We start from the raw sequence: 19,971 nt of genomic DNA, 5'->3' as shown, positions 1-19,971 counted from the left end.
CATGGGACGGCGTATAAATAGCAGCACTTTAAACGGCTATTCTTAAAATACATATGTAAACAACGTATATATAAAGTATCATAATTGTAAAGTGTGTCACAAACATTACTAACTTCAAACTTTCTCAACATCACTTCAGGACACAAATAGAAGTCTCGTACACGGGATTTACACACTAGAGTTTAACATACTATACTTGTACAGCCTGCAGGTAAGACACTCCTTCTAAAACAGACAGGCAGGAAGACAGCCATTTACGTATGTCTTTAATTCATCTTGCAACGCTTATAAATTGCTTGGAATTTACGTCAATGAGCTTGTCTTCCTGACTGCAGGATCATGACTTCACCAGGACTCATTGTAGCGCTGCTTATAATCCACTGGGGGCTTAGAAACAGTAGATATCTGACGGAGGGCCGTCCCTTTTTGCAAGTGAATCGAAAAGCTTTCAAAACTACAAACTAAGAACCCTACAGGGATGCCTGTTCTGCTATCTTTATGCATTGGACACACCTGTAAACGAGAGCTGTGTCTTTCACTGCTGCGAAGTAAATGTAGTCAATGGAGTTGGACTGAGTTGAAGTGGGTTTTGGTCTTGTCAAAGCAGCAGAGAGCTAAAACATACAACCAATAAGGTGCCAACAAATCCTGCGGGGATGAAAGACAAATATTAGCTGTGCTTCTTCACATGCCCCGCAATCTGATGCCCAAAACTGGAAGGTTGGAGATGGAGAGCAAATATTAGAACACGCCCTGAAGTAGGATGTGCCGCACAGATTGACGGCCGCCTCTTTAATTTCCTCTTACTTACGTATCCCTCACAGAAAGCCATCTCTCATATGGACCGGTGTATCCCCATCATTTACAGCAACCTCATTGTTTATTTATGCAGAGCCACAAAGGCCTCAATGCAATATATTGCTCTTTCCCGCTTTGTCGCAAAGGAGCAGTAACTGCCAGAGCTGGACGAGGCCTCGCATGCAAGCCGTACATCAACACAGCTGCTGCCCAAAATCCCCCAAATGGTCCTCTCTGGTGCCAAATAGGATGTGGAAGAGTGATTGAGAGGAGGGGGGTTGATCCAGCAAATTAAAGTCTCAGCAAGAGAGAGAAGAGAGCAGGAGGAGAATGAGCGGAGGGAGAAAAAAAGCATTTCTGTAAAGGTTAATGTGTGTTTGGATGTTGGTTGCCGGAGGATATCTGCCACTAATGAGTGTGAGAGAAAAGTTCCAGAAGCAAGATGGCATTTGCCCTTATTTCTAATGCCAGAGGAGGGAAGGAGGCAAGTTGGAAATGAAGGAATGACCGATGGCTGGACAGAACGAAGGGGAGAAAGAAAGAAGGGGAGATTTTCATACAGCTCTCGCTATATATAGCAGATTTGACTGAACTGTTGGTACATTCTGCACACAATATATTAAGTCAGTGGACACAGACCCTGACTTTCTCTTTTGCCCATACATCTCTGCCTCTCGGCATTTTGTTTGGAAATCCTTTAAAGTATGAATAGGAATTTTATTTAGCCAATGTAAGTTTGTCTTCCTTTACTTAGTTTATGTTCACAGTCATCTCTTAAAGAATGTACATACTACATACTGTGTGTGCTTCTGCCTGAGCTCAGCAGGTAAAAAGGTGTAGCAAAGCTTACTTAAGGTCATGTGTTGAACATTTACAACTCAGGTTTCATGTTTCAATCTAAAATGGGTGAAGGGATTTATACAGGAAAAAACTTTTATTTATACATGAGAATTTTTGACCCTTTTACATAACCAGCTCACAACATATCACTGCAGTGTGTTAACACATGGGGAACCATAATGGTTGGAAAGGGTGTGTGGTGAATAAGGAGAGGCTCAAAGGACTAATGTGGAAAACGTACCACGCAGTGGGGAAGTGCGGATCGTCGCAAAAATGCAATTTTGCTGCGGTCAGGAAGCGTGTTTGTGTTTGAGGTGGAAATAAATTGTGCAGAAATTCTCTGTCTCCAAAAGGTAAACTTTCCTCTACATCCCCGACCGCACTTCCCTGCAGAATCATTCCTCAGACGGTGCATGGCGTATCGCTGTAGGCCGCACTACGCCAGTGCTCTGGTGTGTTTTCAAAAGACAAAATTTAAAAAAAACACTGCTTTGACACTAAGCTGGACTATGAAAAGTGTAAGACTGCTTTCGATTGGTAAATCATTGCACAAGGATCAAGATGAAGCAGATTGAAGGTCCATAGTGTCACTGACAAGGAAGTGGAAAGCCTTTTGTAACTGGGAACAAACGTCTGTAGAATGGTCATACGTCTCCTGATTATACATCTGAGAGGGAGGCTTAATGGTGAGTTTTGTTGTTGTAACTTAGAGGATGAGAGAGGAGGGGCAAGAGGGAGAGAGATGGAGCGAGGCAGAGAGAGAACAAGGTCAGTAGTGAAGTCACATTAATCCCATTGAAGCGCTGTTCAGGAGGTTAATGGTCTCTCTGTGCAGTGTGACGTGTGCATAAGTGAGGCGGCAGGAGTTTTAAGATCATAATACTGGATCAGACCTGACTTTTCTGACACTCAATCCGTATGATGTTTCGTTTGCTTTACTTATTGGATCATCATTAATACATCACTAGATGTAATATTGCTGCAATCCCTCACACACGCACACTTCAAACCGGTGTGCTTGAATGCTGGCTACTGAATGAGACACCAAGACCAGGGCAGACAACACATGTAGCCATTATGTTTCTATCCAAATGTGAAATTCTGAACTGAAAGGACAATATTACACGATTAAGCGAGCTCCAGTAATCTATCATGGCACTTCACTGATGTGTCTCATCTAAGATATTAAAGGTATGTGTGTGTGTGTGCTTCTCTGTTTACTGAAAACTTTTGTCTCCTCTGATGCACATGTACAATGTGTTGTTTCTATCAGAGGGAGAAAAATGAGAAAAAGCTGTTCATATCAATCTATGAATCAGATGATACTCAATACTGATAAAAACCTTCAGAATATAGATAGAAATTAAACTGAAAATTGATGTATGTGCGACAGAAGTGGAGATTTCTGGCTATCAAGATATGTATTGTAAAATTATTAATTAATAATATAGGACGACACTACAGATTACTTACATTTAGACAATACTTTTTGTGTATCCATCTAAATGTGTATTTAGGATGTTTTCTCTCCACTTGTCTGTAAGGAGATGTTATGGAAGCAAACAGCCCAACACCTCAAAATTGACCAGAGCATCAAAAAACAATTTTTTTTTGCCTTTAACAGTATAGGCCACAAGTTAAAGCTCTGATGTCAATTCCCCACTGAAAACAGTACAATCCTCACAGAGTGAACATCTTTACAAATGGGTGGGGAGGTTATCATGTACTGTATGTACATTATATTCTCCTGTGTAGCTTCTCCCACGGGGCATTGACATCCACTAACAGGCCTATTGTGTCACAGTGTAGAGAATGAGACATCTATTATTAATGCTGTGGTGTCCAAGTAGAATGTTAAAATGCATATGAGTAGGTTTACTCAATGTACTTTCAACTAGATAATACTGTATATAATATATAGGGGGGCATACGCACGTGGTAGTACTACAGCGACGCGAGCTGCCAAATGTCAAAGACTGTTTGTGACAGACACAAGACAGAGCTGTTGTTCGTGTCGGGCATTCACGGTTCAGTTGAGGCGCCCTCTCTTACACGTTTCAGAGACTGACAGAGACAGAGCGGTTGAAGCCGACACAAAATGATAATTGAGAAAAGACTAATAAAGCGATGGAAGTCATCTGAAGCGATGAGGTTATTCATGCAGATTATTTGTTGTTTAAAACATAGCATCAGCCTTTTTCATTTTATATTTATTCAAGGCCTTGGATATTCTACCATCCCTTATGGTTGGCAGAGTGAAAGGTAACAGAGGCTGGCTTCTACTAAAAGAGTATTTGGAAGCAGTTCCCTAATTCACATTTGTTTTTTTCTTTGTTGTTATGGAAATCTAGTCATGGCATTTACACAGTGTGTCATTTGTAGATGGTCAACATATTAAACGTATTATCATCATGAATAGTCTAGCACTATTGAAGTCCAATACACAAGAAACCTCAAAGTGATGTCATGTAGGTTTAGCCGGTTTTGTGACCGAAAGCAGTTCTATATGCGGACGTCTAGCATTACAAATGTTGTGAAAGACAAATTATATACGTTTTAGAAAATTATGTTTGAAATGCATTTTTGGTCCTAATCCATTCTACTTACCGAAATTTTTTTTCCAGAACCAGCCATCACAGTTTTGTTTTGTTGCCTCGTGCATAAAAGAGTAAAATTAAAAATGATTTTCATGAAGCTTTCCACAAAGGAGTGACACACGAGAAAAGAAACCACCGTCACCTCGATGCAGACACAGGTTTGGCTCAGTAAAGAGAGGGATGTTAAGTTACACTCTTGTGTTATACATAATATATTGGTATTGAATCTGATGCTTCTTCACTGTTGATGTTTTGAGGCAAGGCAGGTGCCACTGCTCAAGAACACTTCTTTTGCTGATTCCACAAATATAAAAGGCATCATTTGTTATCCACTATTGGATATTATTTTAGTGGAAATTGCATTGCTATTGAAATGATATCAACTGGCAATACAATAACAAAATGCAAACGTATCAATCAGATTGTGGATATTCTAATGCAGGGCATATAACAGTGGTGGTTACAAAATGTTTTTATACGGGAGTGAAATAGGAAAGTATGCGATAACTAAACTCTGCAGCGGCTTCAAATTATCATTCTCTGCCTCTTCCGTTACTCAACATCCCCTCTGGCCCAACCAGCACATCACACCCTGATTAGGATGAGTGACTTGCGCTGAGATAATTATCATCCGATCTAATTGCAGCTGAGTTGAGGCTTCACATGTGGTTCATTATTTGAAGTGGGAGGCCGACTCCGTGCCCCTGCGTCCCCACTGACAGCTCCTGCCTGTCCATCTTCCTCTGTGGTCCTCTCAGGGCGCCGAGCCAGGAGCGTGACGCCCCAGCTGTCTATGTGTGGGATGGCGTGCGTGTGTGTGCAAGTGGTTTTGCATGTGTTGCAGTTAGTGTGTGTGTGTGTGTGTGTTTGTGATTTGTGAAACGGAGAGAAGACATGACCGAGAGCGAGAGCGGGCGTTGGACATCAGTCACTGCTGACAAGTGGCGGATGGAGTGTTGACAGCTCATGACTCTGACGTGTTCATCTCCGCAGGAACGAAGAGCATCTGAACTAGACGCCTCAATCGGCTTTTAACTGGATAAAAACGGTAATGTTTTCATACGACAACACAAAAACCCTTAATAATAATAATAATAATGATGACGATCAAAAGATTACAGAGTTTTGCATCAAACCCCCGGGAGCGCTGCACCGCTTCAGGCAGTGTGCTGAAGTAACTTACTGTGTCATTCATGCATCGCTATCGGTGGCTCATGCATCAGCTGACCGGCTACCAGACATATTTATACAGGTGCACAGAGCAGGTTCATGGGTAGCACAACATTTCGGGCCAAAAGAAGCACAGTGCCATACATTGTGGGGCTAATGTGATCTCATCCCTACCGTATTTTGGGAAGAAGCCCTGGGCATCGATATAGACGGGCATTTGCATAGTATCTTGTCGCATAAGGTACGTGGTTGCATAAGGCAAACTGTCTATTGTCACCATTCTGTTTGGCGATAGAGTGGGAAAAACAAATGATCACTTCATTACTGTGTCTGACTGAACTGCAGTTTTTTTTACCGCTGCTTGATCCGTTTCCCGTTATGGGTGCTCTACTTTCCTCCCACAGTCAGAACATGCAGATTAGCTGAACACTGAAGTATAAATTGCCTGTCTGAATGTGTTTTTTTTTACTTCTGAGCTGCCTAGTGTGGGCGCTGCCTCTCGCTGAGTCCATGCTGGGATATGCATCAGCCCCCTGCAACCCAGCGCAGGAAAAAGTTAATCTCGAAAAAAGGATGGATTGATGTACTTTCAGGTTTACTCTCCTCTCTGTTCCTACGGTTTCCTTTTATTAACACACAGCGCTGTCACACACCATCTAATACAGTCTTCTGTCTTCATTTACTTGACACATACAGAAATGTATGCCTACTTTAGCAACACCCATGTGTGTGTGTGTGTTTATGCTACAAACATCCAGCTGGCACCAGCTTTGTGTTTGCAGATCTGTTGCAAACAAAGAACTGATGTGTCAATCCTCCCAATAAAAAAAAGCACAAAAGCTTACTCTAGTGTACCAGCCAGAATCATACCGACCACAACTGTATCCGCGAGTGGGAAACCACAAATAAGAATGGCAAGGATTAGCAAATAAACTGAGTTTTGTCAGCTTTTCAAAGATACAAAGTGAACCATACCGTCAGTAATGTATTACATTTTGTTTTGCCAGTGGATTGTACGGGGTCTGAGCTGTGACCTGAGGGAGATCACAGAGATTTTTTTTTGTTTTTTTAGCATGAACTGCCATCTGGCGTTACACACAAAAGCCCTGTTCTGACAGCATTGCTTTCTGCAGGATAGGCCGGGTCATTTGTGTGTGTCACAGATGCACACAGTGAAAATTAATCCTTCCTCTTGCTTTCACACAAAAACTCTGAGCGAATAAGAGAATGAGTAATTTGTGATTTTTTTGATTTTAATGAAATGCAAGGTTGTTATAAGATAATGTAGAATTGTTTTTTGTATTATCATTGTACATATTTAGGGTTAGGGCTAACGTTTTAGAGCATAGAAATGTATTTCCTTTGTAAAACTGATCAAAAAGAGCTTTGGAAAACAACATGGGAGTAAAGAACTGCATGCCACACGCTTACATTGTCCGACTTATGTTGGATGTGCTAGTTACTGTGACAAACAGACGACTATCCCTGACATAGATGTGCCACCGCTGCAGCTAGCAGTTCAGTTGCCAACAAGCAAACCATATTGTATCAGACTGCGCTTGCCACCTTGCAAACAGCTGACACTGCTAACCCCCTGAGCCCAATTCTATAAACAGCATTAGAACCTCGCCATCCATCACCCGCCACCAAATCAACTCCAGCTGGGTGTAATGTAAATGTAAATGAACTGAGTGGGCAGAGAGGAGAAGATGGAGGCAGAGTGAAGAGAGAGCTTAGCGTTGCTAGATGGATGAGAGGGGCTTGTTTCCTCTTGCCTTCATCTTGCCCAGTGGAAAGGTTTCCTCCAGCCAATTCTCCTCATTTCCACTCAATGCATTTCTTCTTCCCTATTATTCCACTTTCACCTCCCCTCTCCTCCATTTTTGTGTCCGCTCATTCCCTCCTCGCCTTTTACATTTTACTCAAACCTCACAATTCCATCTCCCTCCCTACGTCTGCTTCTTGTCCTCCTTCATTGCTTTGAGGACGATTGTACAATGTTTTTGTTTTTTTCCTTTCATCTCCCTTAGTCCCTCCAAATCCTGAGCTCAGGAGAGAGGAAGCAAGGGAGTCCACCTGTCATCCGTAGAGCTGTGTCTCAAAAACATTTTAAGACAGGCAAACCACCAGTTTACCAGGCTCGTCAGAGGAAGTCTCTCTGAGGCAGCCGCCAGGAGAGTTTTAGGGTCAGGGAGAAAAAAGCAAGAGACAAAAAAGAAGTGATGTAGAACATTAGTGCTAAGACGATTATTTGATTGACAGAAAACGAATTAACTAGGATTTTGATAAATGTTGAAGTCATTTCTCACAGGAAGATGACAAATATTTAGTTCCAGCTTGTGGAAATGTGACAATTAGCTACTTTATTATCTCTGTAAATTGAATGTATTCGTGAACTGTTTGTTGTCGGACAAAACAAACTATTTTAATTTGTCCCCAATGGGCTCAGGACTTCGCGATAGGCTTTTTGTCTTTCAGCATTTCATAGAACTAAAGATTAATCGATTAAAACCAAAACATTACTGACAGTTCGGTAATCATCTTAATATCCCACCAAAAAAGACAGGGATGAGTGAAACACGTTGACAGAATAATGAATACTGAGCTCTCTACTGACACTGTCTAGACAAACACGCACAAACACATGCTCCATGTCAGGCTCCAAAAGAGAAGTGATGTAACCATCTGCCCCAAGGACAGAGCTTTAGAGGACCAACACGTTTGTGTGTGTGATTGAGGTGTGTTTTCCTTCAAGGTGAAATCGACCTTCTAGAAAGCGTCCTGTTTCCTCTGGAAAACCTCCCGTGTGGTAACATAATAAGCAATGTGCGGTTTAACAGCTCTGATTTCCTGGAAAGAAATAGCCTCCTTCATCTTTAGACTCACATTATAGGCCTCCAATTGCTGTTACTTAGCATAATAAGATACAGCCGAATGGCAGCATCCCCAAACCAAACCAAACATAGGAAATAATGTTTCCAAATAAAACCATCTTCCACTCACACTATACTCTTGACCGTCTCCTCTGTGCTTCTTTCTGTGCTTTTTTGTTCTGTTTCCTCCAGCTCTGTCAGCTCCAAGGCCTCCACCAGAAAAGCCAGCTCCACGCAGCCTCCCAGAGAGAAGCTGGCAACAATCTTTGAAGCTAAAAATAACCGCAGCAAAATGCAGCGAGCTCGGGGATAATCAGAACCCACGCCCAAATGCTGGCCCGCTCGCTCGCTCGCCTGCTAAACTGCTGAGCGGCAAAAGAACCGGGATACAATCACATCGGGATCGATGTATCTTACATCTCTTACAGGGCAGAGGATGACTGAGGTGGCTCATATCCTCTGCTTGAAAAATGCGTTGAACTTATTGAGTTGCCAGGCGCTGACACACCCATATACAGAGAGTCATTATCTATAACAAAGAGAGAGGGAGGATCGCTCTCTCTCTGGTACTGAAGATAAAATGAATGGCCAGGAAAACAAATTTGTTAGATTAGCTCGAGGTTGCTCTTTAGTCATTTCAAAAGATCATTTACACAAACAATAGTGCATTGAGTCACTGGTAGAATATTTCAAATACTTTACTTAAAGGTTGCTGCATTCAAAATTCAGAGCTTATCTATTGCCTCCGCAAGGCTCTCAACATGGCGACGGCTGAGCTAGTTGTTTGCTGCTAACAATACCCTCGTCCTTTAAGTTCCTCTTCTTCTGTTGCAGTTTGGACAAAATGTGTTTTGCAGGGACACGGATGTCATTTTGAACAAAACTCTGGCACCTGCGTTATTAAATTGCACTTGCCATCCATTACCACCAGTAACCACCAATATTGCCAAACCAACCAGGATGGACATTTTTTAGGATTATAACGTTAAAGTAATATACAGGAAATGGACTTGAGTAACAAAATAAAAAATCATACCCATTGCAAAGAATGGTCCTTTTGAGAGTGCTGTGTTTTTATTCATAGAAGTTGGTTTATTATTACTGATGCATTAACCACCTTTTACTGCTGTACCTGGTTGTGCGTCAATTTTCACTATTCATAAACTCATCATAATATACGGCAGTGAGAGACGAGGTGAGGTGTGAGAGAAGGTCGGGTAGAGGAAGAACAAATTCAATCAAACGGCTCACCCATTGAAAGGAATGATATCGGGCTTGAGCTGGTTCAGGCCTGAATTGTTGGGCTCCCTGCTCGCTCTGTGTACACTGAGGTTAAATAATCACTGTCTAAGCATTTTATCTTGGCTAATAGCATTGCTCACTGCCAGCAGCATAATAAGCAGAAGGCTTTTCCACAGACCAATGCATCACAGGTGAATATGTTGTGCTTGAAGCGTAGAACTCGGAGAGGTCAAACTGTGTCACTTGGCTCATATGACCTAAAGTGGATGTCTACATAGTATGTCAGTTGACAAGTTGTGCATCGTATATTATAAAATCTGTGTTTCTAATGGACAAATACAAATCCATGGACAAACAAGGGTTCTAAATGAGATATACAAAATAGAGCAGGGGTATTCAATTAAAATTCCAAAAGGTTCGGAACATTAAAATAATATCTAACTTGTGCTATTTAGTGCCATATATATATTTAAGAAGCCTAGTAGTAACAACGTCTCTGTGTAGTCAACAACTGTCAAATCTAATAAAGAATATATCAATTATATTTTAACGATTTCTATTCTCAGTTTTCAAATTTAACTGAATGGATTATAAATAATACATAGAAATACATAAATAAATGTTCTTCTCTCATTTAGAGTAAAATAAGGGCTCCATCTAAAAATCAAATACACAAAAAAGAACTTGCATCTCAAAAGAAAGTGCTTGATTTTAGAAAAATGAATGAAAATGTGGCTGGAGTTAACTTTTTTCGTCTCTTTTGTTGACTCCATTTCACATCATCATGGTCTCAGTCAACTTTAATAATCTCTACACATCTTAACATCTTTCCCTCAGTTCAGAGTGGGTATGTTTGCTCACATGATTTATGTTTGGTCTCGTAGTGGCGTTTCACATTGGTGCTTTTAATAATGGCCACGGTATCTGAACATATGAGACGGAGTGGTTTTGTAGCGCCAGCAGGAAGAATGAACAATCGGTCCATTCTTTATTAAAAGCTCTGTCTTCGCGCTCCACTTTTCTCTTTTTGGAGCACGCCATGTGAAAGAGTTTCACCGACTCATTTACTCCTCCCACCGCCCCGTCTCTCCCCGGTCTGTGTGTAAATGTCGCTCGACTCACGATGCATTTTGGAATACACCTATTCGATTGGCTGAGTAGCGTCACGTGAGATGAGTTACATCGCATTCAGTTGGTCGGTGTATGTCCTGGACTGCTGAACGAGTGCCGTAAAGACTAGAAAAGCTGCAGAGGTTAAAATAGAAGCGCTCCGCCAAATGTATAATTCTCAATTATCCGTCAGTTATACGTCCGGGTCAGGATAGGTCAGCGTTTGGGTCCGTGGTCCGCCTATTAGTGACCCCTGCAATAGAGTATGGTAAATTCCAAATGATGGTTCAGGGTAGTTTGTGCTTACTACCTACCTGCCTACCTTTTCTGCTGACGGTGTCGCAATTTCCTTGACATCAAACGTTGCTTGTCAGAAAATGTAAACGTACGTCATTTCCAGCACTAGAATAAAGGACCAATGTTATTTTTTTTCTGGTGCAACCACAGGTCAGCTGGGTTGCTGGAATTTCCTGCCCCCACTTGTCCCGGCCCACACTCCTCTGAAATAACTACAGCGAAACAAGCTGCAACACTAGCTGTTGGCCATGGTTGAACTCATAGGAGTCTGATATTTATTTGCTTACTTGTGTTAAACGGTTTGCTGCTGTAGGCCAGCTGACAGATTCAATAAGAGAGTGAGCCAAAGGTGGGGTGTGGGAGAAAGGGCTGTATATTATTGCCTCTTTGGAAACCTCTCTTATTTAATAACCCACAGAGATCAATATGTGTTTCTTATATATGCTCCCTGATGTATCATAACATTTGGAAACAAAAAAACTAGGCTTAAAGATGAATCTACATCCTGTGTTATGGAATCTTTCTGAGTGAAGACAAACTATGTTTTTATGGATAAGTTACTGCTCAAATAAGTTGTTATAACCTGAATTCAAAGAAAACCTTCATAGCAAATGCATGTGCCCAACACACAGCAATGTATGCAATTGGAATGTTTTACTCATAACAACGTTTTACCCCACGAGATGATGAATGTATGCCTGACAACTGTCTGTTAAATGTCAAGTAAGGAGATGACAAGGTTAAGACAAAGCAGACATTAATGGTTTGGCGTATAACCTGTTGATGACATCATGAGTCGGGCAGGGGGGGTAGTGGTCCCGTGCAGTATATTTAACCACCCTGTTTTTTTTATTTTCTAGTAAAAGGTCTGAACGTTCAGCCGTAGCAGTCTTCATTGTCTTTCATCAGAAAACCTCATTTCCCATGAGCTTAGAGATTGGGGACATCAGAGCAGTTAGCTAGCAGGTGGCAGCCTCCTCTGGAGAGTCGACGCAGGGCAGGTGAATCCCAGAAACAGAATTAACTCGGCTTACATCTCGTAGGCTGCTACCTCCCTCCCCACTGGCTCCCACGAAATGGAGCAAGCCTCATCTAATCAAGGCAGCTGAAACCTGAATTCATTATTAAAAGCCCCTCTGAAGTTAGCGGCAGCATTTAACCACTTTGTACTTCATCATCGTCATCTGGACCGGGATGCTCGGGAGGGAAGGGAGAACAGTAAATTAAAAGGAGAGAGGCAGATGGAGAATTTCAACCTTGGCAGTCATGAAGCAATTTTTCTGAAAAGTTTAAAAAAATAACACCTTTGGACTTTCTTTTCTACCACCAAAAAGATTTCAGCCAGCGTGGGGAATGCAGAGGCCCTGAACACCTCCACTCACTGAACAAGTACAATATGCTTTTACGGGGAATTGCTCAGCGTGGGATAATTCGTCAAAGGGCCATCTTTAATTATTTACACTTTCCGCTACATATTGAACATGTTTCTCTTTCGCATCATCAATATTTCATCCCTCTTCCCGCTGCAAGACATTTCATCAGAATGAATCAAAGTGACGTAACGCTTTATTCTCACAGCATCTTCCCCGAATTAAAATTCTCATCAGGACGGCATTTTTGATGCATTCGGTTAGTGGTCAGTCACAGCAGTCCCAACGACTGCATCACAGATAAACTGACTGAAGTGTACTGCATATTAAAAAGAAAGCAACTGATGCGATAGGTTGGCGCTCAAACCAAGTGGAACATGAGTAAAGGTTCCCGGGCATACTGATTGCAAGACTCTTCAGATGGGTGTGTGTTACAGGCCAAGTTATGTTTGAAACACGATAACTGTATGTCACGGTTACCACGGAATACCAGAACTGGTTGTACAGTACACAGACAAAATAAGACTAGTTTTAAGACTAGTGTTTGTCTCCTTCAAAATGACTAACAGTGTGTGATATTAAATTAGGACCCATGGGAAGCATTTCATCTATTTATTCTATTTCATCTTTTAAACTGCATAGGCTGCAATTGGTTGCTTTTGACCGGGGTCACCCAGAACCCCAACACATCAGTATTCAAAATCGTTATTTAAAAAGCTCTAATTCGAACTGAAACAGAAAACAATAATATGAAGTCAATATGTAACAAATGACAGAATAAAGCACCTGTGAGATATGACAAAGAGTTTACCTCAGGGCTCAGCAGGGACCCCTGTGTGTATAATCATGGATTTATAGACTTTACTCAGGTTCAGTGACACCTCCCTACCTGCCACTCTACAGATACAATCCCAGTTCTATCTTCAGAAAATATCTCACAGTTTTACAGAGCACAACACAATATTCACACTAAGGATATCATGTGCCACATTTGAAATGTGTCATATTCCAGCCACCATTTCTTTCACACGTTGCTTCCCTCTACAGCTCTAATTTTGTCCTAAAAAGCTCTTACAGCTCTAAAGAAGCAATCAGACTTGACGGATGGGGCTGATTTCAGGTCTTAATCACACAAGAGGTCACAGCTGGGTCATGTACATATAGACATCTACTGCTGTGGACACATCAGTGTGTACAAGTGTGTCAGCATGTGCATGGGTAGCACATTCCCTGTCACACACATACAGAAACCCCATTGGAAACTGGTTAAGCAGCTCACAGAGAACTAATCCAAGTGCAAAGAACATGGACTCTACTATCTTGTTTAAAAACCTAAAAGCTCTCCCTTATGACATGATTAGTGCAATCATGTACACTGATGCCCTCAGTGTTGGCCAGCGGTGATGAAAGCCAAAGTGATTTTTTGGGGTTATTTGGGAGTATTTTCTTTATTGATGAACTGAAAAATCAAAACTACGAATAAACAGGTAAGCTTTCAAGCCACATATCCGATGATAAGTTCAATATTAACTTCAGTTGTAATAATTTGTATCTATGATTTTGCTGTGGAAATTCTGTAGTTGGGTACAACAATTAAAAAAATTGCCCCAATCAGGTTTCACAACATCTGTTTGTTTTTGTTCCAGTTGTAAAGATTGGGAGTTCATGGCTGTTTCGACTAAACATTGAAACCCATCCAAACGTTGCTTGTATTCTTCCTTCCAGTCATCTTGTGCTGAGGTGATTGGATGGAAAGGTCCGGGACTGACTTCTGGTATCGGTGGTTTGTTAATGGATACAAGGTCTATTAAGATACACAAAGTGCTGTACCAAACATTTTTTATCCCAGATGCTTCCATTGGATCAGGGCATTTTGCTGACATCAGCCCCAAATCATCCTGGCTTTCAGCAGATTTTTAGCTATGTACTGATCATGAAGAATAATATCCTCATAAAGAGTTTTGGCTGAAGCAGAGAACACATTTATGCCCATAAAGTCGACAAAACATGCATTTATGTACAACAAAACTTTAGCAAATGAGTATGGCAGTCTGTATAATAGTTTATGCTTCACCTGATACATTTTTACAAGCATTTTGCCACAAGTGCATGCATAATATGCCATAAATACTGAGAAAATAAATAGTTCCCTATACTAAACAAAAAGCAGCAGTAAGCGCTACTTGATTGTGTGTGATTGTGTTGTTAATATAAAGTATGTGTGAAGAATTTTCATCTCAGGCGGCCTTGAATGATCCTGAAACAGCTAAAACATTCTCTTAAACATGTCACCTTAGCATCATTTAATGAAAAAAACATCCCTCCACAGACCATCAGAACAATCCTTCAGCAGGCAGGCGGCTTGTAAGCCCATGTAGAGTGTGTGTGACTGATAGGTGCGCTAATGTAATTCTGTTGCTTCCACCGTCATGGTGATGGGCTGCTAATCTGGATTTAGGTTTCAGGGCCACTGTCTGACTGAAACCTAATCCTACTGAGTGGCTCAGCACGGAGACAAAGACCTGAGACCACCTGCACCAGAACAACTTCTGAAGCATGGACCCGGAAATCATGTCAAAATCTACAATCACAGACCGGAATCTACCGACAATATAGGTTTTCTATATTTTTTGTATTGGGGACATATACAACAAATACTGTCCCAGTGCCTTATCATCACTGAATAAACCTCTGTAGGGGTCTATTCATCACTACTCTGACTCATCTGGTATTATTTACTAACATTTGATAATGTCCTTTTTTATGATTCCTCTGCATGCTTATGACCTATTTCATTACCAGTTATAATTTTAGAGTCCCTCTCATTATATAAGCAATGTAAGAATGTTGTGTCATCCAATTTGCAGCATTTTACAAAGAAACAATTCAAGTAGTTAATTATACGAACACTCATGAACCTTCAAATATTTCCATTTCAGTTTATATGCGGCGTTACTGCATTACCCATCATAACTTGTAATCTCAAGAGGGGCGAAGAATAAGGGCACACATCAGATTTTCAGTTCCCTTGATCCAACTGATATTTTCGCTGAGGCATCACCTGAGATTTTGCCCTGCAGTGCAGAGGTCACTTGGCTCCTTATAATGGTATCAACTCTCCCAGATCTCCTTCTCATTCTGCAGCGTATAGCGTGGGGACAGCTAACTGTAAGACTCTGTAAGGCCCAAAAGATTTGGATATGTCAATCATGTTTTCAAAGTGGCATTTGCGTCGGGGTTAAGACGTCTCAACTATGATATCTTCCTACGGTTGTCAGATCTTGACTTTTTCACAGCTAGACAAGCTAGAATATCACCAAATACCACCAAAGCTACACTACATCAGGGGTTCTCGAGGTAAAAGTGCCATCCATTGTCTTCACAGAGAATAAGAGATGACTCGCATAAGAGTACACCCCAAGCTCTGATGGCTTTGAAGAGGTTGAGTCAGTTAAGAAATATTTATTATTTACAACAGTGAAGAAAACCAACATGTGGAACCAGCTTTTCAACTGTATAGATGAGTGAGAACACCAAAACCCAGTGTGAGAGAGAAATCTGTGTCCATCTCTATTTTGTGATCCACAAAGACAGGGGCAGCATCAATAGGAGCTCACAGATGGCCTACTATACTTAAATTAATAAAATGTCGGCAATTCAGTAATACTGCAGAACACATTCATACATAATGGGATAGTTTTTGTAAAAATGATGGCCTTTTCAAATCAAAGCAGCATGTGGGTGGTAGAATAGAGGGGGTGGCAGGGTGAAGGGTGTTTAGGATTATCGAATGATTCGGCCATTCTGTAGTGGCAGAACTTTCCCGGGCGAGCTGGAGGAGTGACATTTTCCCTTGGATATCTATCAGCTTAATGGTTTTCATGAGCATTTGCTGGAGATATTACATTATTTTTTTATGGTTAATTAATGAATGAAAGGATGATGATGGATGGCCCCCATTTTTCCTCCTGGTAATGAAATGATACACAATTTCCCCCTATGTTTCTAATTATCCGAGGGAACATTCCCTGCTCTCTGGTGTAATCGGGGGACACTTTCATTATCGCGGACACAAAAGAAGCAGCCACACCTTTGCAGTGAAGCAGACGAGCCACAGCAGGTGGAATGGGGTGATTTAGTTTATCAATGTTTTAATATAGCTGCCATCATGTGATTCTAAATAATTTGATAAATGGCGGCCATTGTGTGTATCATACATTGCAACAGACTTTATGATGAGAGAATAGCAACAATACTCTAGTTAAAATCCCATTACAGAGCATTTCAGGTCATTGCAAATTAATTCATAACACACAACGCATTCATATTTCATAACATACAGAAGATGCATGTATGTAATCTAATTGGTCCAGACCTTGACATTAAGTGGTGTAATATCATGGCAATGTGATTTTAATTGTTAAGTTAAATTACAATTAACGACAAGGTTAGGATGCCTGCTCCACCTGTTTTCGTCAAACGCTTGCTAATGTGAGATTTTTTAAAGACATGGCAAAGAGCATGAGGTCACATTGTTAAAGATGCAACCCTGCCCTGTCCCTCTGCAACTGTATGGGCCCAGACACATGGACCAGAGACAAGGACATTACAAGCAGAGGGAAGTCCAGCACATAATGTGACACCATTTTGAGAGCAGAGAGATTTATCATGGAGGAAGCTGTGGGGATACTGTGTGTGTGTGTGTGTGTGTGTGTGTGTGTGTGTGTCATTGATCATCGCGAGAAAATCCCTGCGGCACCAATCGATAGCATGTGTGCATACTATGACTTGAGTCAAGGACAGAGATGGTGAAAAAGTAGAAGATCATCATTGTCCATTAACAAATGGATTGGAACACTTTTCAAGTCTCAGTTAGCTTTTTAGTTTCACAAGACAAACAAAACGACACATCGATACTCAAACCTCAAAGCTTGGAGGTTGCAGCTTGTAAAAAAAAGAACGTAGTGTACATATGAGTGCAGTTCCACACTCTCATTGTTTTAACTTGATGTTAAATCATTCTATCTCTATAAAGTAATCACTGAGGCTTTGCACCAATCCTTTTTGTGATGCCAACATCAACAAATAGCATAGAAACACTTAATGTTTGAAGCCAAAGTTGTAGCCTCCTGTGTAATCCTAATGTACCAAAGAAACGGATCAACCATCCACAGTAGAACGATTGATTATTAATTCCTGCCATAGTTCTCATTGCCTTATTTTACCAATGCTATGGATCACTCTGGAGTGTCGTATATTAAATATCCCCAAAAGGGTGGTGGTCCATGTTAATTGCAAGCCAAAAGGTCTCAACAAAGCTGTAACATTTTCGCGTTGTCAGAAGTTCAAATATCAGTTTTGATGAGAAAGAGCCAACCAATGGACAAACATGTGACACACACACATACACGCATGGAATGCCATTTGTGAGTTTGCCCAGAAATCTGTTCAACCAAGCCACCTCACGACAACTCAATTCAAAGACCAAAGATGTTGTCCTTCTCCATTTATGTTTTTAAAGCCAGAAAACACAACCGCACTTTACGTTCGCAATGTATAAAAGTAAGTGGCAAGCTTTTACTGATGCAAGTGACTCACGTGTTTTGCGGTGGCCGTGCGTACGGGTGGTGAGCGTGGTGGAGACCGCCTCAGTGGTAGTGTGCTCCAGGGTCCACATCTGAGTAGAGTCATGGAGCACCGTTGGGTTGGACGGTGAGGGGCTAGATGTTGCTGTTCCAATAATGAAGGTTGTCCGTTGCGCTGCAGTGGTTGTGGTAAAAGCCGAGGGTCCACGTCCATTTCGATTTAGAGGATTCCGTGGGGTTACTTGGCTATCCGAGGCTCCACTCCCTCGAGGGTTTATAGTCGTGGTCGTAGCAGTGGAACGAGTTCTACCTTTCGCAATAGTTACAGTTCTAGGTGTGGGCTTCTCGCCATCAACTGTAGGAGTAGTTGTGGTGGTAGAATCGGGACTTTTGGGAATCCCGCTTGGCTTGGAGAGGAAGATAGGATCCTGGCCTATTCGATTAGCATCCACCAGGTCTGTTGGCACGTAATCCCGCACTGTACCAACAACAATCCATTTCAGCAACATCAGGCTCAATCCAAGGCCAATAAAGCCGATAAGTAAGGGGACCACACACAGCCATGTCTGCTGGCGAGGCCAGACCGCACAGCGAAGGGGACCCTGATCCTGGGCCTGGCCCTCAACGCGGCCCCCTGAAGCCCCTGAACCCTCAGGTTCCTCCAGGATCACCGCCCCGGAAACAGCTGCTCCAGAACACTCGCTCATCCTTCCCTGCCGTCCTTTATGGCTCATTGAGGGTTAACCCTGTGATAAGCATCAGCAGCACATGGCGGAAAGGTTCCCAACAATGCCGGACAGTGAGAAGAGACAAGGGACAAATGGACACAAAAGGACCTCACAGGAATTGGACACTTATTAACACGTACAAAAATATGTAATCCGAGGATAAAGAGAAGGGGAGGGGTGCAGGAGATACATGCAGACACGCTTTCACAAACACACAAGCACGCACACTCACACTCAGAGACACCAGTGAGAAATGGGAGAGCTTGCGTAGACTGATGATCGCCCGATTAGTCCGCGTTTAGTCCTGCCCAACTCTCGATGTCCAAATGTGAACTTCAAGAACGTTCACAGCAGGATAAGCCAGGGGAGAAGAAGTAGAAGTGATGCTTCTAACAGGGAGAAGAAAGGACAGGAGGGAGAGGTGGGTGAGAAGGAACAGCTTTACATCCGTGCATGTGAGGAATCCGTGGCATCAATGTTCAGATGTCACTGCAGTAAAAAAAAGCACAGCTATTTCTACTCAACATGCATATTTGTCCCTGTCAAGCACGATGGGATAGTATCGCCGAATGAGGGGAGTGAAACTTGCAGGGTGGATCTTGTTGCCTCCCCCACCCCGTGGCGGATCCCAAAAAAAATGAAAGATGTTGTCCAATGCAGCCTGTTCCAACAGCTTTAGCCGAGTCAGCGTCCCTCAGCCCCCCAAATCGGTCTCTTTTGTAACTGAAAGAGAGCGATAGATCTGTCGTTTATGCGTCTGTCGAACACTCTCCTTGGATTATCTGCTATCTTTCTTGGCCGTTGCTTTTCAATCAGCGTCTCCTTTTCTTTTTTTGGAGGATCTTAATTATTTTTTATTATTTTTTTCGCTCTTTGGTTCCAAACCCACTTTGCTCTTTATTCCAGTGAGGCAGAAAATAAAGCTGTACAATCCAAAGAATGTTCCTGATCCATTCAGAAAGCCACACTTTCGATGAGGACAGAGAGGGAGAGTGAAAAAAAGAATTAGGGGTGTCGTCGCGCACTGGTGGTATCACAGGGCGGATAAATCTACAACTGCGACGCGTGATCCTGCTCCTTCTCCAGCCGGCTGTGGGTCAGATATCCCCAAGCTGTCCGCTCAGCGCCCTGCTGTCTCAGTATCCCGTCCGTTAATACTGCACCAAGCGCTCGGAAAGCCTCTTCTCATCTATTTGCAGAGAACATTCCGCCACAGAGGGATGAAACGAGAGAGGACGAGAAGCAGGGAGTGGATGCAAATATTTAAAAAAGAAAGAGCCAGAGACAAGAGACAGAAAGAGATAAGAGCAAAAACACAAACAGGAGGCTACAGTATTAAAAATATCCCACTGATTCTCTCT

At 42.0% G+C, this 19,971-nt stretch overlaps 1 protein-coding gene across 1 annotated transcript in view; it reads right to left on the bottom strand.

Annotated features, from left to right (window-relative positions):
- nrg3a (neuregulin 3a) overlaps positions 1-18,616 on the bottom strand; it is a 300,683-nt gene extending 282,067 nt beyond the window's left edge. The window contains exon 1 of the mRNA XM_076104198.1: positions 17,896-18,616. Coding sequence (XP_075960313.1) covers positions 17,896-18,616 — 721 coding nt within the window. The remainder of the gene's footprint in view (positions 1-17,895) is intronic.
- Between the last annotated feature and the right edge of the window lie 1,355 nt (positions 18,617-19,971).

The sequence above is a fragment of the Anarhichas minor genome, unplaced genomic scaffold (genome assembly GCF_050575085.1).
Source record: "Anarhichas minor isolate MPS153535 unplaced genomic scaffold, ASM5057508v1 ptg000029l, whole genome shotgun sequence".
Classification (NCBI taxonomy): domain Eukaryota; kingdom Metazoa; phylum Chordata; class Actinopteri; order Perciformes; family Anarhichadidae; genus Anarhichas; species Anarhichas minor.
This window is presented reverse-complemented; position numbering and strand designations above follow the sequence as displayed.